The following is a 24,961-nucleotide window of genomic DNA, read 5'->3' on the forward strand; positions in this document are numbered from 1 at the left end:
CATAAAGCAGATAAGCACTGTACTAACAGACAGCTTAATATAATAGCTATTATGATAAAAAGTATGTCTTTAAACAACCAGCCCCACCGCCAAGCCAAGAACATAGACATGATAAGCTCAAATTGCCTCCATCATATTGGCCCCACTTTTCAAATACCTGTACTGCTTCTTTTATTTTCCCAATATCCAATTGTATCTCTGATTTGTTAACAAAGTAGCAGTATTTTTGCTGATACTGATGTTGGATTAAAACACATATTGCTCCTTGTTGTACCTTAATTAAATCTAGAGAAAGACAATTTTGTATAGCCAATTGGGCTGCAGAATTTATTTCTAGCTGTACACTTCCTATGGCCTCCCTAGTGGCGTTAAATGCAATGGCTAATTCAGCAGACATGTTCATCATTGCCGGCTGTAAGTCGAAAATTCCAAATCCCGGAATAAGAAGATGTAGTACTTGAAATACCCAATTCTTTCGTTCCTCCAATATGGGCGTCCCTTGTTTGTACCTATGAGCAAAACTCCCCATGGTAAGGGGCTGGGAAGATGATATATTTGATATCACAGTAATGTTGGGTGCTAAGTATGCCAGCGAGCATATCCCTTCCCAGTTTAGAGGAAGTACCTTATACGCAGTTCTTCCACATACAAAATACATGCCTCCCTGGATTTGTGAGTTTATAATGCTGTATTTTACTCAAGGCAAACCCACACCCTCGGGTGTGTTATGCTCAGAACTATTACAATACTTGTAATCCGTCCAAATTTCATTTAGCAATGATACATTTGCCCAGGGTGCAACATAGGAGCATCTAGCCGTCCAGAGGGTGCCAAGGAAATCCTGTGACAATATTAAAGGTGAATTCTTCCCATTTCTATTTCGTTCCCTTGCTGAGTCCCATTAATTAATGAGGTCCAATTTCTGTCTAGTTTCTCCTCTCCTTCGAGATCCCGGTTCTCCTTGTTATTATCAAATAACAGAGTGTAAACACATTGTTCAGGTGGGAACTTCCCCATGTATTTTGCCTCTGTGTTTTGCCCGTAAGAATGAGTACCGAAAAAAACAAATGGGAAACATTTTAAGTGTGACATTCTCTCCAGGAATCGGGGAAAGCATATATTCTTCCTGGGTATTAGGGAGCAACGCACACCTACGGTACAACTGATAATCTCGTTGGTCACATCTCCAAGTGGTATTGGGTACAAGACACACTTCCCCCTCTTTCATATTTGCCTGGTGATACTGGTACTTCATAAAGGCCTATAGGGTCCTCGGGGTGTCTAGACAAGTGCCAGCAAATCCAGCAGTCAGTGAGACTCAATGTTTCAGCCAACTTTCCATGAACCTTTATCAATGGATGAAAGGTGGGATTTTGCAACAATGATGGACATTATACATATTAACATGAGGGTCATTAGGTACTTCATTATTGTTTTGTAGAAATAGTTATAAGACCACTCTTCTCTAATCTCTCGAGGGATATTTGTCCTGCCAAATGGATATATTTTCAGAATTTTATTCTACTCTCCTCCTTGTTCCTACTACCTTTCTATGGTGCCGCTTTACTCGTCTCCACCACCTATGTGTGTTCAAGAATATACCCACACAATTACCAAATATCCAAATGCAAAATATTGAGACCACTATATTAATAATTATATATGCACAAATAGTTGAGTTTCCTGCAATGTTCACAACCCACTAGAGTTCAGCAGCGCCATGCTTCCCATTCTAATAGTTTCGCTGCACTAGTTGGTCCATAAACGATTTCTTCGAACCCTGGGCAATAGGTGTTGGCTTGATCCTGGGTCCCTTGATCACTCCTTGTCGGGTTTTACTCCTGATGGGAACTCAACTCCTAGTGAGTAGGTCGCTATACTTCAAAGCTCTTCCCCAGTATAGTTCGTCAGTTTGTTCAATATTTCAGCAAAAAGAGGACAGAGGCCAGCAATTGAAATCAGGTGAGTGGTGTGCTGGGTACTTAACAGAAGAGGCACCTTTCCCGCTGGGACTACAAGCTGCACCAACCCTAATCACTGGCCACTTCTGTAGAACTGGGATTAGTTTCTCTCATTACACCGTGGATAGCCACAGAACTGTAAACCCCACTTACACACTTTCTTATAGCAGATAATATTGTTACACAAGCTGCATCCCACTATGCTTGTGTTCTCGTTGAGACAGTGTTATACTGATCAATGTTCTGGTATCGTTGCACAGGCTAGTCACCCGTGTTCATGTTCATGCTGAGGTTTTAATCATCACAATCGTTTACAACCTCATCGCCCAACGTGTGCGTGACAACAGTTAGGATAGCTCATTTTAATTCTGGTTATCGAAAATACCTGTGGCGTTGAAAGCGGGGAACTGTATTTCATGAAGGCAAGCGTGCCGTATTCTGCTGAGCAAAGGATTCCTTGGCCATTCAGAGGAGACCTCAGTTTGTAGTTCCAAGCTGGGAGCTATCAGGGTGATGTAAATGTAGTTTTTTTGTGGGGGTCACCACTGTACACACCTTCAGAATTCTGTTCATTTGGGTGGGCGAGGACGCAGGTTGTATTGATGAGTTTGTTGATCTTCAAACAGCAAACCTTTGTCACTGGGCTGCTGTATCACCTCAGGAGCAGAAATGGTAGTACTTGAATCATGTGGAGGTGTCTCCTGTCTCCCTACTTCACTGTAGTCAGGGGACAAAGGTAATTCTGCTCCTGGAGTAGATTGTAGTGGAATCAGTGCACCCTTACAATGGCTAGCATGTATCCAGTTTTTCCTTCCTTCCACTTTCACTGCCGTCTGTGTAGCAAGCAGTACCTGGGCCGTCCCCCGCCACCTGGGCTGAAGACTGTTGGTTCTTTGAAAGTTCTTTGTCATAAGCCAGTCCCCCGGTTTGAAATGATGACCGGGGCCTTCGAGAGGAGTCGATAGGCTGGCCTTGACCTGTTGGTGGAACAAATGTAAATCTTTAGTCAGTTGTTTACAATAGTCTACAAACAAAGGATACTGTACTTCAGAAAGCTTCTTTGGCCGTGGTACCCCCCAGATATTGGCTGGCCTTCCCATGACTATTTCATAAGGGGGATAATCGTGACTTGCTACTAGCAGTTGCCCTAATGGACAGCAACGCTAGGGGCAAAGCATCCGGCCATTTTAAAGTCTCCGTACAATTTTTGGCTATTTTGCTCTTCAAGGTGTAATTGTACCTCTATATGAGGCCCGCTGATTGTGGGTGATTTGCAGCATGAAATCGCTGTTTGATGTTAAGGGCAGTACAAGCCTTTTCCATCACCTCATTAGCGAAATGGGGCCCATTGTCACTCCAGACTATTCTAGGTAATCCGTAATTAGGAAAGTACTCTTTGAGAAGTATCTTGGCGGTAGAGAAGGCACCATTGTCTTTTAATGGGAAGGCCTCTGTCCATTTTGAAAACATACATACTACCACTAACACATATTTCAGTTTGTTACATGGTTCCATGTGGATAAAATCCATCTGTATAGCTTCAAAGGGGAAATCAGGAGCGGCAAAGTGACCAGGGGGCTTAGGGGTCTCTTTCCCTGCATTGTGCACTGCACACACCATACAGCTCTTGGCCAGGTTATTAGCAGCTTTGGATATCCTAGGATTACTCCAAACGTGGTCCAAGGTTGTCTTGATGCCTTGGGCACTGATGTGTGCAGGACTGTGGGCCATAGTGACCATAGCGTGTACATAACAATTAGGTAACATCCATCTTCTATCTGTGTAACAACCCTCACTGTCCAGTCTACAGTTCCTCTCCCACTGTTCCCTTTCCTCTGCTGTTGCTTCTGCTTGAACATCTCTCACACACTGCAAGGTATTTTCTAGTACTCCATTCTTGGGCTCCCCCCTGGTACTGCTCTCAACATATGCATTGTCAAATGGTGCTTGTGCTGTTGCTTTCGCAGTAGAATCTGCAAAAGCATTTCCTCTTCCTATGTCATCAGTAATTTTCCTGTGGGCACTACACTTAATGATTTCAACCTGACTGGGCAAGCCGAGAGCATTCAGAAGTGCCACAATCAAAATGCCATGCTGAATGGAAGTGCCATGCGACGTGATAAAACCTCTATTCGCCCAGAGTTGCCCAAAATTATGAGCTACTCCAAACGCATACTGGCTATCAAGTTAGATATTAACACTAAGATGTTCACTTATTTTACAAGCTCTGGTGAGGGCAATTAATTCTGCAGCCTGTGCCGAATTTTGCATGATTCTATGAGATTCAACCACTGTTTTTAATGTGGTGACGGCATAAGCTGGAGTAGTTGCACCGTCTGGTAACTTGAAGCAAGATCCATCTACAAACAGCTCTCCCTGTGGGTGAGATAGGGGAGTATCTTTTAAGTCTACCCGTCCCTTGGTTTCTTCCTCTGTGGCAAAAATGCAATTATGGTAAAATTCCACATTGTTCAGGGGGAGGGGTAGTAATGTAGCTGGGTTCAAGACATTGCAACCCTTCAAAATGATATTTGGACTGAACAATGTTAATTCATAACCCGTTAGACGAGCACTGATGAGGTGCTGCGTCTGTGTTTTGTTTAACAAAATATCTACTGCATGAGGAACCATCACTGAGCGGATTGCCACCAACAAACCCTTCACTTTGTTTCACCGCAGCAGCTGCAGAAGCCACTCCTCTAAGACAACTAGGCAGAGCTTGTGCCACAGTGTCCAAGGTGGAAGAGAAATATGCACAAGGGCGTTGTCTCCCACCTTGATCCTGTGTCAAAACAGACAATGTACAGCCATGCTTTTCATGCACAAACAAAACAAAGGGTTTGCTGTAATCCGGCTTACCCAATGCAGGAGCACAGCACAACGCCTTTTTTTAGTTCCTGAAAATCCTTCTCACATTAGTCAGTCCAAGGTACTGGAGAGGGCACACCTCTGTGTCAGGGCAGTCAATGGTTTCGCTATAAGTGAAAAATTTGGAATCTGCTGTCAGCAAAAGGATGTAAATCCCAAAAATGCTCGGACTTCAGTGGGGGTGCGTGGTGCAGTCATTGTATGAACCAGTTTTATTCTGTCTGGATGTAATCTCCTTCCCTCCTTAGAGAGGAGGTGTCCTAGATAGGTGACCTCCTCTTTACAATACTGCAATTTTGGGAGGGACACCTTATGACCCAGGGATGCTAAATGATGTAATAATGCAACAGTATCAGTCTTGCATTGTGCCATAGAATCAGAGGCAATTAAAATATCGTCCATGTACTGCAACAGTACAGAGCCTGAAGGTGTATTGAATTGGACTAGTTGATGTTTAAGACATTGACTATATACAGGGAGTGCATAATTATTAGGCAAGTTGTATTTTTGAGGATTAATTTTATTATTGAACAACAACCATGTTCTCAATGAACCCAAAAAACTAATTAATATCAAAGCTGAATATTTTTGGAAGTAGTTTTTAGTTTGTTTTTAGTTTTAGCTATGTTAGGGGGATATCTGTGTGTGCAGGTGACTATCACTGTGCATAATTATTAGGCAACTTAACAAAAAAAAATATATACCCATTTCAATTATTTATTATTACCAGTGAAACCAATATAACATCTCAACATTCACAAATATACATTTCTGACATTCAAAAACAAAACAAAAACAAATCAGTGACCAATATAGCCACCTTTCTTTGCAAGGACACTCAAAAGCCTGCCATCCATGGATTCTGTCAGTGTTTTGATCTGTTCACCATCAACATTGCGTGCAGCAGCAACCACAGCCTCCCAGACACTGTTCAGAGAGGTGTACTGTTTTCCCTCCTTGTAAATCTCACATTTGATGATGGACCACAGGTTCTCAATGGGGTTCAGATCAGGTGAACAAGGAGGCCATGTCATTAGATTTCCTTCTTTTATACCCTTTCTTGCCAGCCACGCTGTGGAGTACTTGGACGCGTGTGATGGAGCATTGTCCTGCATGAAAATCATGTTTTTCTTGAAGGATGCAGACTTCTTCCTGTACCACTGCTTGAAGAAGGTGTCTTCCAGGAACTGGCAGTAGGACTGGGAGTTGATCTTGACTCCATCCTCAACCCGAAAAGGCCCCACAAGCTCATCTTTGATACCAGCCCAAACCAGTACTCCACCTCGCTGGCGTCTGAGTCGGACTGGAGCTCCCTGCCCTTTACCAATCCAGCCACGGGCCCATCCATCTGGCCCATCAAGACTCACTCTCATTTCATCAGTCCATAAAACCTTAGAAAAATCAGTCTTGAGATATTTCTTGGCCCAGTCTTGACGTTTCAGCTTGTGTGTCTTGTTCAGTGGTGGTCGTCTTTCAGCCTTTCTTACCTTGGCCATGTCTCTGAGTATTGCACACCTTGTGCTTTTGGGCACTCCAGTGATGTTGCAGCTCTGAAATATGGCCAAACTGGTGGCAAGTGGCATCGTGGCAGCTGCACGCTTGACTTTTCTCAGTTCATGGGCAGTTATTTTGCGCCTTGGTTTTTCCACACGCTTCTTGCGACCCTGTTGACTATTTTGAATGAAACGCTTGATTGTTCGATGATCACGCTTCAGAAGCTTTGCAATTTTAAGAGTGCTGCATCCCTCTGCAAGATATCTCACTATTTTTGACTTTTCTGAGCCTGTCAAGTCCTTCTTTTGACCCATTTTGCCAAAGGAAAGGAAGTTGCCTAATAATTATGCACACCTGATATAGGGTGTTGATGTCATTAGACCACACCCCTTCTCATTACAGAGATGCACATCACCTAATATGCTTAATTGGTAGTAGGCTTTCGAGCCTATACAGCTTGGAGTAAGACAACATGCATAAAGAGGATGATGTGGTCAAAATACTCATTTGCCTAATAATTCTGCACTCCCTGTATGCTCGGGCTCTCAACAAATCCTGAGGAGTTCTTGTCAGAGAGAATGATCGACCAAATATTGAAAAACTGATCAAATATTGGCTTTCTGGCTCAATCGAAATACTGAAGAAAGCATTCTTCAAATCGATGACTGAGAAATAACACGCAGTGGGTGCTATCATGGTGTAAAGACTATTCATGTCTGGGACCAAAGGAAACTGGTGAATGACTTTTGATTTCTCTGAGATCTATAACTAGTCGATATACCATGTTATCAATAACTGATTGCTCAACATCTGATTTATTAGTATCCATTTGTTTCTTAACAACAGGGAGAATCGGGCTGTTACAGGGGCTACCCACTATTTCCTTTATTACACCTGCATGCACAAGGTCAGAAATGACTGTCTTGAGCCCTTTTTCGCTTGCTTTAGATAATTTGTATTGAGGAATACGGGATAGCCGGGCACCTGGTTTGATTATTATTACAATAGGGTCAATATCCATAATGCCTACATCATTTTTGCCTGTGGCCCATAAGCAAGGGTCTACCTCCGCTAGCTCTGCGAGTAAGTTGCATTCCTGCGAAAACATGCACCAGGTAGGGGCAGTGCTATCCATAGTTACATAGACACCATCCATTGAACAGTGAATAACTACATTTAATTTCTTTAACATATCCAATGCAAACAAGTTTTCATTGCAACCTGAGGTTAAAGAGAGTGGCATGTCTACTGTAAATGGTCCTACAGTCACTCTCATAGGTGCTGAGATGGGGCTCACCAGGGGGATCCCATAAGTCCCTGTTGTAGTATGAAGCCCAGACAGGGGAGCCCCGGGGACTGCAGCATGTGCAATAGACGTTCTGGTGTCGCCAGTATCTAGAAGAAACTTATGGCCCTCCCCTACGATATTTATGTCAATATAGGGACCACTCTGATCTATAGGAATACTGACTCGCCCCTGGCCCTGTCTGTGGCTGTCCTAGTAATAGTATAATTTAGAAAGGGAATCACCAGCATAATATTGTCATTCAAATGCATTGTCAAAAATATTAGTGTTATGTGGGACCTGGTTTACATTCTGCAAATTCTGACCATTTCTCCCTCTTCCTCGCGGGTCACCTGACGCATTCCCTCTATCAAATGACATGCCTTCTCTCCCTTCCAGCAATGGGCAAGTATCACGCCAATGGCCATCCTGTTTACAGTAGGCACATTGGTTGAATTTCAATCAGTGGTCTTGGGTTGGTGCAGATACACCTCGCCCTCAGCCCCTTCCCCGTCCCCTTGGTGAGTCACCCCTCAGCTGAGGGAATGTCCCCCGCTGGAGATATGCCTGCTGTAATAGTACCTTTTTCTTTAAATCCTTTACTGATTTCTCATTCTTTTCTAACTCTTCCTTATACCTACTCTCATAATATTGTGCCATCTGTAAGATCTCTGTCTGCCCTTTTGTCATCCACGAACTCTCGTTGCTTTTAATTTCTGTGATATTTCAGGTAAAAGGCTATTAACAAAGCGTTCCACAAATAACGTGACACCTGTCACGCTGGCAAGGTCTTGACCGATAATATCTGTGAATGCTTGTTCCAATCTATTAAAATAATCTGGGACATCTTCATCTGGCTTTTGTTTATAAGTGGCAAGTTTTCCCCAGTCCACAGTTTGGAGGGGAATAACAGTTTCTAATTTAGTCAATATTCGGTCAGGTAAATTTAAAATATCCTGATGAGGCAGGGCTCCTGGTGCCCTGTCTGCTTCATGTTGTTCTAAAAAAAAAAACATGTAGCTCCCAAGGTAGGCGCATCATCTACTCTCTGAATTTTTATGCCAGACTTCAGGGCCCAATAAAACGCCAAAAAATAATCAATATCTTTGAGGGACACAGTGGTGGTGGAAATTGCAATTCTAAGGTCACGATAGAACCCAGCTGGATTCTTTCGAGGATCTGGCAAGTCCTTTTTTTTATAGCCATCACCTCCCCTCTTTTCCATGGAATATGGACAAACCGAGCCACAGGTACAGGATGTGGTTGGTGGGCGGCCTCTGCAGCTGCAATTGCAGCAGCAGTGGGAAGATTAGGATGTACTTCTTTCACTGGGTATTCCTTTTCATATAATTTGAGAACATATTCTCTGGCTAAAACGCAAATGTGTACTACCTCTTTTAGGTCCTTATCATTAAGTCTGCAAGCCATGCTGTCATGCCAAAGTTAGTTTATTTCCTGTTTATAAGAGAGAGGGGTAGAGTCGCTAGTACAACATTTCCAATCCGCCTCCATTTTTTTGATCATATACTGAATTGCTAATTGTTGTGTAAAATGTGGCATTTGTTAGACAGTTTGCATAATATTGGTGTAAGTGTAAATAGGATGTGCCATTCAGGTCTCTGACTGTTTTCTAATAACCTGTTTTACATCCTCCCCAATAGTGGAGCATGTATTAGGGGGCAAAGTCACCTTCATAGGTGTACACCACGTGGGCGCCAGTGTGGCTGTACATTGACGATTAGGGGTATTAGGGGCAGAAGACATTATTTGCAAGGTTGCGTTGTTGGCGGGCAGTGGCAGAGCAGGGGGCGGGGAAACCTGGACTTGGGCTGGGGTCTGTGATTGCTGTGGCACAGGCTGAGGTGGTGGTACGCCTGGGTTGCCTAAATTCAGCCCTTGCTGTTGTTGCTGGGCTCCCATGATAGGCTGGACTACCACAGGGGTGGTGTAAGGTGGCGGTGCAGTGGGGCTATTATCTAACATTTGTAGCAATACCTTGTCGTCTTCTAATGCATGTTTAGATTCTGTCTGTTTTGATACATAACGTCCCTCCACCTGAGCTCTATGGACTCTATCTTCAGAGTAAATTCTCTTCTGGGTTTGGGAGTGGTGGAATTGTGCCGCTTTTTGCATTATTGTTTTTCATTTTTCTTTCTCTACCAATTTGTCCGCCTTAATTTTCCTTTTTAGTAGCCTTAGTCTCCCATTTTCTATGTACATCAAACATGTGCTGTCTAGCCTTTTTATGAAACAAACATTCCTGCAGGTAGGTTATTTTCTTTAAATCAAAAGATCCATCCTCTGGCCACTGGCGGTCAGGACAATGTCTAGTATATCTGCGCCATATACTGTTATACAAATTATTTTCGAAACCATAATCCTTTAACATGTCCCACCTTGCTGTTCCCTCTTTTGGGATCGGTTGTCTTTCGTCCAAACGGGGAACACGATTTTGGCGAAAACAACGACATAGCCCTTGCCAGCATTTTTTATTTCCCATGTCTAATGTTTTAAATTTCAAAATGTAGCATGCAACAAGGTAACTTTTCTCAAACCCCTTTTATTAAATGCTTACCAACCTACAAATTGGTCCGGGCCTGGACAAAATATTAAAAGTTAACAAAGCACGTGTAATACAAATTGTCAAACGGTACCTTTTTACAAATGCAAATTTACCAAAAACTAGTTGTTCCCAAATTGATAAGTTATCTAAAACAGTTATTCTTTCAAATGCAAGTTAAAACCAGACGACCGGTCAGCGTGGAACAGTCTCACCTGATCATCTGTTTTTCCCAGATCTCTCTCCGGCCACCCGTGTCAGACTAATCAGTCAAGTTTAAAGCCGATGTTCAGGATCTTCGCGAGGAGAGGCCTGTCCGGTGAATAAGATGCCGCTGCTTTGAAACTATGTCTTTTGTGCAGAGGCCCCTGAAATCTACACCTCCGGAACGGTGTCCCCCCACTGGCAGCACGTCTCGTGACAGCACTATTGGAGACATCCACTGGAAGATCCCGGACAAGCCCCCATTTGTAAAGCATGTTCTAAAAATACTTACAAATGCATTAACAAAGGAGTTTAGACACGGGGAGTCGGAGTGGAACCAAGGTCTTATTTAATTTGCTGCAGCAAAGAGAACAGATTTACAACTGGCAACCCCAGCCCGAAGTAAAGTGTGCTGGCATGGTGCGTTCAACAGTGATATTTATACTCATACATCAAAGGATACATAAAATAAGGAAATAATGTGATATACGTCATACGGGAATTAGGAGGGAATCAGTTTCCACACACTAGTTCCTGTCCCTGCTTTGTCCTCGCGTCCCTTCTACAGCTGTCTGACTTCTCACATTCTGAGAACCCTCCAAAGGATTTTGTGGTTCAAAGATATAGATATCAACCTTTCCCTCCCCAAAATACAACAGCCGAGGTCGGTTAGTTTATTTTTCCCACATGATTATAATGAGTAATGTGCCCCAGCTAGGGAAAGAAACCAGCTGCGAGCCCGTGGTGAAACCAGGCTTTTTTTTTTTTTTTTTTTTTACTAAACAAAAATATAAGATAACGTATGCAATAGGTAGTGCGTTCAGAGAGAGAGCTTAAACTAAATCTCTTTAAGGAAAAGGAGCAATACAAAATGGATTCTTGCATTTGGGCAATGTAATTAGCACAGGTTTTTGACTATGTCCGGCTGCAAGGCACAATTCCATATGCTTGGAGGGGCTCCATTGTAAATCCGATTTATAAAGGGCGGGCTGGCTCTACCTTGAAGAATTACAGATTAATAGCGCTCCTGGGCAACAAAGCGAAATATTTTGGCTCCCTACTGCCGAAAAATCGAATAACCTAGGCAAATGAAGAAAAAAAACAGTTCCCGTAAACAAAACTGGATTTCGCTTTGGTACAAGCTCCTCAACAAACATTTTGGCACATTTATTAATGATTGATATTACAACAGAAAAAGCGGACACCTTTATATCTATGCTTTGTCGACTTCACATCTGCTTTCGACTGGGTTCAGCGTAACATTATGGGGAAAACTGGAGCTGTAAGGGAATACCAGATCTCCTTCTCAGAGCCATCCAAATTCTTTATACTAACACTTGGTTGAGAATCAAGATTGGTAATGAAGCCTGTGTATTGCAGAAGATTGACACTCAGTTGGGACTGGAACTGTGGTGTGTCCTAGTGCCCTGTTTTAATCTATGTTTAACTGACCTACCAACAGAATTGAACCTATTTAACTCTCACCCTTTGAATGTCTGTGGTTGTCTGCTTGTTAACCTGTTATGTGCAGATGATGTACCTTGGCAAGCCATACCAAAGCGGGTCTGTAAAGGATTACTGCTAGCCTAGTTAAGTACTCATCAAAAAAGGCATGAAATTAAACCTAACAGAAACTAAGATAATGGTGGTCCTTTGTACATTAAGTACATTTCACCAGTGGTATCTCGAAGGAAGTCAAATTGAGAGCATAAAGGAGTATAGATATCTCTGGGTGATTAGTGATACAAGAGGCTATTTTCTTCCTCGGAAATGTCAGCTAAAAGCCAGTGGCTGCTCTCTGATGGTAGCATTTCAAAGCATTATTCAAAAAGCTAACAGGACCTACGATTCTGGAAATAATATTAACAAAGTGCTACCAACTCTGTCTTAAGACAGTGAATCTCTGCAAGGACAAGATTCAGCAATGCTGGACACTAGTATTTCCAACACAGATCTGAAACTTTCCTCACTACTGAGAAATCCATCTCCTGCTCAGATACACTTGGAGTTTGGGATAACCAAGCAGATCATAGCCAGACGGGGTGCCTTTGTAAAATGCTCTGATGAATTGCTAGCAAAAATGCAACAATCACTAAATTAGTTTCTGTGGACTGAAATAGGAACAGGGTAGGAGCAATCACCAGCAAGGAGGTACCTGGAAAATTCCCTGGACATACTTCAGATAAGATTTCTGTGGGACATGCCGGCCACGCATGCCTCCTTTACTAAGACTCAGATCACAGTCATTCAAGCATGCAAAGACAGAAGTTAAGGTTGACCTGTCCAAGTGCAGACGTCTGGATGCTCATAAATAACTGCAAGATGCTAAAACCACAAACATGTTTGGAGGCAGGTTAGCGTTTCTTCATAAAAAAGTGCATATATTCCTGGTTGAAAAATCTACCGTCACCTGACCATTCTCCTCCGTGGCTACAGAAAATAGTGAGTAGGACCTACAGGCTATACATAGTTTACAAATAGGACTTGATCCATTTAGTCTGCATTTGTCACTCATAAAACATCAGAGTGATCTCTTACTTAAAGCTTTCAACACGCGGTACATCTGTACCCGCAGGGGTGCAATATTTACTTGTTTTGATTCTTCGGACACAATCTTAAACTCGGTTTACAAAATTCCTGTCCAGTGCAGAGAAACTGATAGGACTCTTACATGACCAATGGGACTTATAAAGTAAACCATGCCTTACCCGTTATGCCAACGTGACAAAAAAAAGGATGCATTTAAGTGAAGTTATACATATTAACTAGCATTCCATGTTGCATCATTATTTATGTATTGTTTACTTATTTTCACTTGTGACAAGGTCTTCCAAATCATTTGAAGGAGAGTTTACATCAGCTGTATGGTTCATAAAGAGAAATATTAGATTTGCAGGAAATACTGAGCGTGGTGGTGGGATGCATGTATGCAGAATCCCTATAAGATTCAGATAACTTTTTTCTTCCTGTTTAGCATCCTTATGATAATCCTGCTGCTTCAATGTGTTTGTATTTGTGAAGAAGGCAGACAATATCTGGTGCCTCCGTTTAGGGAAAAGGCACTTTTGTGCTCTTATTTCCTAGCATACATATGTTTATGCAGTGTTGGCTTACATGAAGTCATGCAGTCCCATCGTTAATAGACATTCCAAAATGTCCCTTTGCTTCATGCTGTCTGCTTGCGGTTTGAGCACTATTGTGACATCATTTATTGGATGGCCCCTTTAATATACGTCGGGTTCTAGCATGATGTTCTTGGCAAATTGAGTTGGCTTCTAAGCTTGACAGTTTGTAGCTGAACAGGTAAGAGGTCGCAACGTTTCTTTTGTGTAGCTGAGAATAAAAGTTCAGATCATGGTAAATATTCTGGACAAAGTGGTTGTGAAAAGAATACGGGAACACTTGAATTGCTAACAACTGGTGCTGATTACCAGCCATGGTTTAGGTCGTATTGAGGCACAGAAACAGTAGTGATAAACAAGAAAAAAACTGCAATAAAACCTACCACTAGCAATAGACAAAGGTGACATAGCAGTACTGATATTGTTGAACCTAATACTGTGTACAGAACTATCGATCATGACAACCTGATTATTGAACTGTGGCAGATACCAGGCCTTGAAATTGTTCAGGGCGTTTTTCACAGATTTGAGACTCTTAGGTCCTTATTACGACTTCAGCAGTCTATTTTGAAGACTGCCGAAGCCGCTGCAGCCAGTAGACCGCCATATTATGAGTCCTGAAAGGACTTCAGCCCGTTTACAGGTGGCAATCCAACTATGTCGGCCTGAGTGTGGATGAAAGGCGGAGTGTGTGTGCCGGAGTGTGAATTTGGAGGGGGGGGTGTGTACGTATTTATGTTGAGTCGGGGGGTGCATGGGAGTGTGTGTGTGTGTGTGTGTGTGTGTGTGCCAGCGACAAGAATGGGTATTTCTGTTGCTGGATGCATGAACGCCAGCATTTTTGTGGCGGTGCGACCGACCACCATGAAAATGTTGGAGGACTGCTGAGTTGCAATACTGATTGTAGTATTACACCTACTGCCTGGCCAGAGGTGCTCACCTCCGGCCTAGCGGTAGGAGTGGTGTTTCGGCGGTTTGGCTTCAGCCAGACCTCTGGAGTCATCATATGGCGGTTTTAATCGCCAGCCCGGCAGTGGGAAGACTGCCACCGCAAGTCTGGCAGTCCAAGGGCCACCAGATTCATAACGAGGGCCTTAGTCTTAGCCACTGGAACAGTGTGTTCTGACATATACCGGCTTTTGACATGTAGTGGACCCAAAAGTTATTCAAACCTTTATATATTTACTATCCATGCCCTTCGTGTTCTGGAGCAATACATCTCTTAATCAGGGATGAAATATAGGCCCATATGGCCCCCTTGTAGTGCAAGGGGGGGACTCTTCAAAGGGGACCCATTTAGCCCAAAGCCAATGAGGATCTGTGAGATAAATAGACTGTTTGCCCTTCATCATATTTTTCGTGGAGGGCTTGGGGGTCCCTTAATTTTCTGTTGCCCCACTGCTCTTAATTCAGTAGACACATAGCCTTGTACCCTTGTGTTGGGGCACCTGGGTGATGAATAGAAATATTAACAGGTGCAGATTTGTTTATATAAATCTGTGCCTGTTTTCAGTGAGGTCATTTGGACAGCTAATCTTAGCTAGTGGGGAACTGCTATGTTTGCAGTCCACCTTCTGTCACCTGTAGAAATTCCAAACGTCTTTAATTGCTACGTTTGGTGAAATTTATTAAATTATTTTTTCAAGGCTGGTGTAGTCTTGAGTGGTTTTAAAGGATTGACTGACCCCTGATTTGCTGTATCTCTAGAAACCCCAATGGCTCTTGAAACTTATTCTCACATAGTTGCCAGACTGGTGACTCTCTACGTTTTACTTGTATCTCTGGAAGTAATTCAATAAACATTGTGAAATAAAGAAAATTTTGTAATGCGTGCGTAGGGGCTCACTCTGGGGATGTGTATGTAGCAAAAGTTGACCCTCACTGAATTCACCCAGAATCCTCTAACAAATATATCTCAATGTGCCCAAAGGTTTTGCAAAATGAAGCTTGTCGTGATAAATTAAAAATCAATAGAGGGATGCTTGTTAGAACTATTTTGTTGCAAACATGGAAAAAATCGAATTGGTTAATTATTTTCGTAAGCTCACATTATTTAACTGAAACATTAGTTGCGTTGTTTCACCATCCCTTCTGTGGAAAAAAACTATTGTCTCTATGGTCATCCTGCCCAGCAGAAGAGTAGAGATAGTCCTCTCAGGAGGCAAATAAATTAGCCTTATTTCTTAGAGCATCTTGCCCATCTGTTAGGAAGGCCTGAAACAGGACATGAGGCCCTGTGCGACAACATCATGGTGGAAATCCAGGAACATACCAGCGTAAAAACAAGATTTCCCATTATAGAGCAAATGGAGAAAGAACTAAATACTCTGGACACTTAACATAAGACTTACCTGTGCATGCGAATGGTAAAATTACATGGTCGCCTCTGACCGCTGATGCTTGACAAAGTGGAACATACCTTTCAAGGCCTCAACATAAAGTATAAAGTATTATGAGCACTTTCTGACCCCCCCTAAGCTCAAAGGAAAACATGCACCCGCCTTCATTTGCGACATAGTGGATCAATTTGGCATGATAGGATAAGATTGTGACGTCTCATTTTCGTTTGGGGCAGGTTCAGTGGTGCAAGATGTCATATCACAATAAATGTGTTCTCATTAACCTTTTATGTGCACTGTTGTGGTGATTGGACTTTTTTGGGAGAATTGAGCGTTTGCTCGATGATCTCTCCAGCTCTACACTCTTAATGTAAATATGAAGCCAAAATAAAAATAGATGTAATTCATTGCCAAAAAGGGATCGTACATTATGGTGATGATGAAACTTTTATGCCTACAATGATTTTGCCATTGTGGTTTAGATAAGCTTACAAAGAGCGCACTCTCGACAAATTGCTCTGTAAAACAGATGTGTTTTTTCAATTTTTTCTATTTATATGGCAAGCAGTTGCACTTCCAAAATTACAATTCAATAATTATGCAATATTCACAAATATAATTATATTGTATAGCAGTTACTGGACAACCATATTCATAAGTAATTTAATAAAACATACTAATATCACTCTTTCATAGCTTTATCTTAATAATCACAGCTCATTGAATAAACTGTCTTAATTCTGATTGTAATCCAGTATTTCCACAACATACTGTTTCATCTATGTGGATTTACATTAAAGAGCTATGCCTGTAAACGGTTAAAATCTGAAAATTGAGGTTGAAGACCCCTTCAAAGACTGGACAAAGTAATCTAAAACCTGCTCTTCCTGTTCCTTTGGGATAGGCCTGCATTGAGCTGGCATGTGTGCCCAGTGTGTTAAACACTGTCGACTCACACCTTTCATAGTTAACTTAGTTTTCCATCCTTCCAAGGCTTGCCTCTGAGTACCAATAAATTGGATTTAAGTAATAGCCGTTATTTCTAGTGCTTACAATGGCAAGACTGCTACAAAGAGCTACAATACAAGCTATTATTGAATATTTTAATGTTTTATTTTTATCTTGTTTACAAAAAGAGAAATGCTTTAAGAAAACAGAGGCACTGGGAAAAAATCATTGCTGCAAGGAAAAATAAAAGGAAGAAAGAAAAAGAAAAAAAGAAAGCAAAACGTTCAGAGGTTACAGGTATTAATTCTATGTTGATTTTGTCATCTTTAAGTTTGTTGAACAGTTATTTTTTATCAACAAAAATATAGTTTTAATGTATAATATTCTGTATAGGTGTTTTTTTTGTCACCGGTGCAGCATTGGTGTGCCTGCAACGACATTGTCACATTGTATTTGGCCTTGCAGTGGCTTTAGATAGCCACCGCAGAGCCCAAAGGTAGTTTGTGGTGCTAATCTCAGGTCAAAGCATACTTGCCAACATAGTAATCTTGGTGCCTGTACACTCGAGTAGTGATTTATATGCAGGACATTTCCCTCATGGGCACACATTCTTCGCTGGTAGTTCCTTTCAGTCCTTCTCTTCTGGAATTAAATAACATTTGTCACAATCTCTGTCTCCTGTAGGTCACTCAGAGTTTCCAATACTAAAAGGACTCTTAGTATGTTTGGGTTTTTTTCTGTCATGCAGTGCTATAGAGACTGGTATGTATTGATCAGATATTTCAGCAGTCTTTGCAAATATGGTTGTGTCTTGGCATCCATTCTAGTGGTAGTTTGTTCAGTGGTATCCTTTCATCCACTCTTGCCTCACCTCTAAGGCACCCAGTGTGTCTCCATCTCTTCTTGCTTTTAATTTGTGCGCTAGGACCTTATATCTGACCGGTCCGTAGGTTGGGATATTATGCGTCCACCGCTACTTATACCAAATATTTGGGCACTAACCGCAGTGCTTTCCTGAAGTAGCTCTCCTTCGCTTCTTTCGGTAGATTTGAGCTGTTGTTGTCTCATATATGATCTTTCTATCTCATGATCTTCTATTGTGGAAGTTTAAATATGTTGTTATCCTCCACAATAGCACTTGTGTATCTATGTTGGGTTTTTTCCAGGAGGGGTTTTTGCATTAGTCGATGGATGTTCCAAAGAACCAGGACAGAGAATCTTGCATTATCTTAATTTCATAATCTGCAAGTGTCCCACCTCTGGTCTCAAACTTTGCCTCCAAACTTTACAATTGTGTTCTAGTTTGAAGTGATGACTATTGCATTTCTCCTTGTGAATTCAGGCAACTTGTCCATTTTCTGCCCTCGACTTGTGGTAAGGCCAGACTTGAGTTAAGCTACCATGTTTTCTTCTAGCAATAGTAAAGGCCATGGACTGTGATAAAACACTGTTCAAATACAAGACTTTTGAGTGTGAGAGGGAGCTACATCCAGCTTATCCTCCAAATGCTGTCTTGTCATATAAGACTTGAACTTCTCTGCAGTGTTGATGTTTTGCAGCCTTGAGTGGGGCAGTACTCCTATTGCTACATGGGTTGATCATCAGAATGATGAACGTGGAATCCTGATTACTTTTTCACCATTTCACTGAATATATGGTAATTTTATCATTGAATGTTAAAGCCTCATATTTTTTCCATTTTTTATGACTCCTTAGAAAACAGTACATAGGACCAAGGACTACATTTTTATTACCATTTATTGGAATTTATCATTTTAATTTCCTCCTTATTATAAACACTAATCTCAAGGAACCTGCAGGCTTCTAGTGGTCTGCCAATGAAATCTCTGTCTCCAGATATTTCGTGTTTTTACAATGCATGAGAAATAAGAGATGATGGTGGTCTAGACAGTAACATTTCCCCCTTTTTTACTATATTCTTTTAGTACGTCCTTGCTTGCCTGTAACACACTCTTTTGTTTGATTTCTTTTCTTAGTATGAAAAATTCAGGCACATGGCTATGTTTTTTTTTTTTTTTCTTTTTCTAGAAGTTCCGATGGTCTAGCTGAATCCTGGTGACAGAAGACAGGATAAAGGAGAACATAAATGGATATTTAAGTTGTCATTTCTCAAGTACACAACAAACACCACCCCTTGTTCTATGGTACAGTTACCATGTCATGCAAAAGTTCTTCAACATCCCATCATACTGTAGTGATTAGCTCTAAATCCTTCTCCACTAATGCTTTAAAAACATATTAGAACATTGGAATATTGGCAGCTCCATTGAAAACAATGGAGTGCTCCGGGCTTTTACTGGCCGGTAAAAGCCTGCAGCACCAACATTACAATCTGCTTTGTTCACAGCAACAGCTGTGAACAAAGCCTCACGGAGCCTGAGGGGATTCTAATGGCAGAATGTTCTATTAGCCTTAGAACCCACTGTAGCAGGCTCTACTGGTCGGCTCGGGCCTTTAACATGGGAGCGGGCCTTTAATAGCTGGTAGAGCCCGCTACGGTGGGTTCTAAGGCTATATTAGAAAATAATATCACTATTTTTGGTAGCAATTAGTGTAATCTCTTTGAGGAGACTTATGAAAAACGACTTTTTTTTATTGACAGCAACATGTAGTATTTACTATTTGTGATATTCGTATTAAAAGGTACAACATTGATAGTAAGAATTGCCAGATTATGTATTTCATTCAAAGGGGATGAACCCGATGTTGCAGTTTAGTTTAGCAGTCAGTTATGTGTCCTTTGTGCTCCACCCTAGCATTGTACGAATCTTCTGACTCCTGTGTCAAAGGAGAATGTTTAAAGTGTCATAGGTTCAGCATGATAATGTTGCAGAGGTTCGGAGTCAGTTGTTTTGAACTTGGCTGCGAGTAGTAGGAATGGTGTTGTAGGCGTTTCATCTTTATTAGAACACTGGAATGTTGGCAGCTCCATTGAAAACAATGGAGTGCTCTGGGCTTTTACGGGCCGGTAAAAGCCTGGAGCGCCAACATTCCAGTCTTCTTTGTTCACAGCAACAGCTGTGAACAAAGCCTCACGGAGCCTGAAGGGATATTAATCCCCTTGGTCCGTGAAGTCTTTGTTTTATGTAACATTCTGCCCTCTAATGGCAGAATGTTCTACTAGCCTTAGAACCCGCCTACCGGGCTCTACCGGCTATTAAAGGCCCACTCCCTTTAACGCGGGAGTGTATTATATTCTGATCAAATTCTTCTGTTCTGGACTTCTTCCATCATCCAGGATGTAGTGAGACTCAAAGGGGCTGACCAGTTGTTAGCTATTACCTTGTAGGAATTTACATCGGGAATCATTACCTTGCAGCCATAACATAGGGAGGCATTACATCAGGAGTACTTTTACATCACAGCTATGCTGGGAAATATCTATATATCCGGTTAAAAAACGTCTTGTTTATCCTAAAATGCTAGAATGACGAATGGCACTCTAATAAGAAGACATCTTTCCTTTGTGTTTATTTGTTTCACTGGCAGTTTCAGTCTCTTAGTAGACCTTCCTTGAAACCAACTTATACACAAAAAGTTACCATTGATGTAGAAAAGGTGCATGTGCGTCAGAGTGCAACAGAGAAAAGACTTTCTTTTGGTTTACCCTTTTTTTTGTACGAAATACTCAATGCATTTCTATTAATTCATTTTTAAAATTTTGAAAATGTAAATGCACGACAGGGCATTATAGATTTCAAGCAATGCAAGCTAACATCTTCATCTTGTACAAATTAAATTCATGAATAGACAATATATCTTACTATATTTAATTCTGTTGTTGTTTGGTTGATTTGACGAATTGCATAATTTTCTTTTCCTTTGTTGCACTACTCTTCACTATTAATGCATTGTATACATATATTTTGTTGCGGATGTAGCTGAGTTTTTTTCAGGACACACTACTAAGTATCAATGCAGAGACACTGTGTAAATCTGTGTCCTGCTGTATTGAGGACTTTTTAATTTCATCATATTGAAAATCGATATTTGTGTAACTACCAAATATCTGTTGCTAGTGAATTGTGTGACCCCCATGAATGTGTTATTAAAATTAAATGGCATGGAAGTAATATATTCACTCCTACAGCAGTGGTTTGCGTATTCTGTTTCAGATAAACCAAACCTTGCTCTGGCCACCAAGTGATGCTTTGGAATATTTTAACCCAGTGGAGAGACAGTATCTTCTATTTATTTTGAGTCAATTAAAATTATATAGTTTTTTCCTTCGAATGTTAGGCTTCCATAAGAAAGGAAGGGTCACATTCACTGTTTATTAACAGAAACCTGCCTGGTTGAAAGTTACAGTCGATGCTTTTGAGGTTTCCTCCTGGTTTCAGCAATTGCTTCCTGGTTAAGCTTATGCATCTTAGTTTGTGTCCCCGACTTTGAAGACTTGTTCCATAAAAGACAAGTCTTGTGTTTTTCTGAGCAGCTCAGCCGACATGACATTTTATGGACTACTTATTTCACCAACTTTATAGTTCCATAGGATGCTCAGTTATTTGGTGGCATAAAATCATACAGTAACTCAACAATGTTTATTACAGCAGTTTCCCACCTCTCCTCTGCTGAAATTTTCGACTTCATTTTCTTTTTTTTTTTCATATAATCTTCTATTAAAATTATTTTGACAATTGCTTGAAAAGGTAGTATGTGGCTCCTACTATCTGGAGAAATTTAAAATAAAATTATCCAATTGTATTTCAGGCATCACCTTCAGACACAGCAAACGTTTTTTGAAAGCTCTTACTAAAGAACGCCTCTTACTAGCAAAGGATTCTGGGCCAAAACTATGCTTGGATTTAAGCATGACGGATCACATGACTAAAAAAGGTAAATTCTTATAAAAATGTATAATATTGTGATTTCAGGTCTTTTCCAGTCATCATTTGCTTTATATAAAAATGTAGATTTCTCAAACAGTTTAATTTATACATTTGAGATTTATTGAAACTAAGCTTTACCTGTTCTGGTTGAGTATTATCTGATGTACTCATATTTTGTGAGGAGGAAAACTTACTTTGTCCAACGATGTGAGACAAATTTGTTTTCATTTGTGTTCGATTTACAGTGAACATTATAGTGCATCCTTCAAATTCTACTGAGATGCTTTTTTATTAGTCATCCGTGCAAACTCAAAACGCGTTTGACTAACTCAAGCTCCGTGATTTGAAAAGAAATGTTACTTTTGTGGAGATCTGAGCCTGTGGCTTGAGGCAGCAGCTTTTAACTGTTCTGTGCTTGTGTTTTTTCACAAGACAGTTATTTCCACAGTCCCATTTGAAAAATCCATCAGAGGTTTCTCGGTGTGGTGTGAAGTGTGGGGGTGGGGGGGAGGCATTAGGGAGCAGGGATTCAGGCACACCAGAACATGTCTGTCCTTTTGTTTTAAAATAGCCTGCCATACAAACAGTTCATAAATGTCCTTAAATTTATTGATTGACACATTCTGCATCCCACTCACCTCTCAAGTATAGACTCAAACTTATTAAACTGCCTAGCCAGTCTTGCAGTTGTGGCTGTTGCTTATGCCCTTCTATTTATTTGTTCACCCTTGTGTTTATTCCTCAGTGAACTAGGGTCAGTCCGTCTGAATCTTTCTGAAGCCTGCTTAGCAGGACATTGCTTTCTCTCCGTGTAAGTTATTCCATTGTTCAATGACAACTTGTCTTTCTTCTTTGCATCACGGATCAGTGTAGAGTATTTACTTTGAAGACCTTGTGCATCCGCATTGTTCCACTAAACAGGTGTGACGTTGGGGGGAAAAATATGGATCTTTTCACGGTGGCTCACAAAGTAATGCTTTAGTTCAAGGAGCTGTGGCTCACTCTAGTTCACCTTTTGGTTTTATATTTATGGCCCAAGGAGATGGCTCTTCACAAAGGGGGCGGCTTACAAACCCCTTTCCTCCAGAACTTCAACTCACTGATCTTCTACGTTTGTGGGTATTACTTGTGCATGAAGTGGAGTTATACTATGTAATGACCGAAATAAACTACCACCACCTCATTAGCATTTGCATGTTATTTAAGGTTGCCCCCAACTTTTAAAGAAGTGTTGTAGATATCCTTATTTTTTCCTTCCGTATATCCCCCTTCTTGAGTTACATATGCTGATTATTTAGGCACAACTAACAAATTTAGAATGCACGTTTATTAATGTTCTTAGTTTTACAATGTGATAATCCTATTTACAGCATTTATCTTGATTGAACTTTCTTTTCTTAAATAATTATTGCAGACTTGTGAACAAGATTTCATGAAAACTTATAATTGTTTTTCTTGTTTATTATCATTATTCAAAGGACACAGTTTTACAGAATCAAAATAAGTAAAAAGGCATCAGCCCACTTTTTGCTAATTGTTTGTTCTGAAAGATTCAACAATGACCAGACAATGTTATTTAAGCTAGGAACAGAGTTAGAAGGGTTAGAGAGCAACTTTGTACCAGGAGAGTGCGTTGGAACATTCCATGCAGAATCGTTTACATACTTTGGATGAAGGCTAATGAGAGGTGCATTCAGCCTTTACTTGATGGGGGCTTACCAGCCTTCCTTCCAGTGAAGACAAGAATAGCAGACTAAGCTATTATTATATTTAGCGATAACTTAATTGTTTGAAGCAAGTATGGGAATGTGAACAATCTTTGAAACTCAAATTAGACTTTTATTTTGGTGGTGAGTTTAGCTTCGTAAGCCAAAGATATGAGGGTAGGGTTGATATAAAGCTAAACAACCAATATTTTGGAATATTTTCTACTGTTCACATTATGTGTAATTGTTGCAGCTACTATTCTGTTTCTTCATTGTAATTGCTATTCATATTGAGTGTACTAGGTTAAGATTTTGATTTTAAAATTCTTCTCCAAAATGTATTCATTGTTTTCTTTAGTCCTTGAGTGTGCCTTTCTTTCAGGAGAGTGTTTGGGTTCCACTTATTCTCTCTGTTATGTTTGAATGTTACCTGAATTGCTTCTCACTCAAATAATGCTTAGTCGGTTGTCGGGTGGTTGCAGTCCAACTGGTTTTCTGTCTCACGTTGGCACATTGACAAAGTCTAGATCTAGAAAAGATATTAGAAGAGATCTTAATGATTTAAAAGAAATACATATCAGTATGATTGAACTAATCTCTATTTGTTCTAGTCCTGAAACCTTTGCTTATGTTCCTCCAAAAGGAAGTCGGCCTGTTCCACGTGGACTGCACACTTCCTTATTCCGCTTAAATTATTAGGAGCAACCTCTCTCCCACCAGTTTACTAAACAAGAAAGTCTTTGAATTGATCGTTTACCACCGCATGTACCTTGTTATCTTTTATTTAGGAGCCTTGAATATCAAGGCAGTCCAAGCTAAAAGACTGCATTAAGCCCTGTATGAAAGGGATGTGAGCAGCACAGACTGTCCGCAATATGTGAGATTGTAGATTGAATTCTGCCTGAAAAGTAACTTTTAAAATCTAAGAAGGACAGTAATTAGAGGCATCTGCCAAAATCTTTTTCCTGGCACTGTTTGTTTATATAATTTGTGCACTCACTATTATCAAATACATTTTTAGGAAACTTTATATCCAACCAGATTCTTCAAGGTAAGCAAGGGTGATACGCATTTAACCAGAAATGTCTTCTAAGATTGTGCCAGTATTTTCCTTGATATTTGTAGATTTTAAGCAAAGTAATGTCTGTGATAAAGTCTGAACTATATTAGCAGAGTCTACCAACTTTACTGTGAAACAAAGTGAGTTCCATTTGCAAAGAGTGTATGGAGAGCACACATACATTGGAGCACATGAAGCGTGTTCATACTCCAAATATTCAAGGGTAAAAATCTTAATTAATGAAAGTGAGAAGTAATGTCTGGTAACCTTCTCACTGACTAACTGCTTAACTTTTCCATCTTGGCCAAGCTGCATTTGCATAATCAAATGGCAAATACACTTTTATTTGAGTTTTACAAACACGCACTTTCATGGATGGGCACATTAGAATGGCTTTTGTTATAGAATTTTATAAACAACCATTACAAGATGGCTGCCTGTGCATCAGTGTACATGGGCTGATATGGGTAGGCATCTTATTCTCAGCCATCTTTGACTGGGTTTAAAGCCCATTTAGAGATGGACCTAGCTGCACTGCTCGTACATTTTGTGGCACACTGAAAG

The 24,961-nt window shown here is 40.7% G+C and overlaps 1 protein-coding gene across 1 annotated transcript in view; it reads left to right on the forward strand.

Annotated features, from left to right (window-relative positions):
- TRMT10B (tRNA methyltransferase 10B) overlaps positions 1–24,961 on the forward strand; it is a 101,669-nt gene that overhangs the window by 14,098 nt on the left and 62,610 nt on the right. The window contains exons 2-3 of the mRNA XM_069236447.1: positions 16,970–17,078; positions 21,513–21,634. Of these exons, the coding sequence (XP_069092548.1) occupies positions 16,970–17,078; positions 21,513–21,634 (231 nt within the window). The remainder of the gene's footprint in view (positions 1–16,969; positions 17,079–21,512; positions 21,635–24,961) is intronic.

Source organism: Pleurodeles waltl, chromosome 1_2 (assembly GCF_031143425.1).
Source record: "Pleurodeles waltl isolate 20211129_DDA chromosome 1_2, aPleWal1.hap1.20221129, whole genome shotgun sequence".
Taxonomy (NCBI): Eukaryota; Metazoa; Chordata; class Amphibia; order Caudata; family Salamandridae; genus Pleurodeles; species Pleurodeles waltl.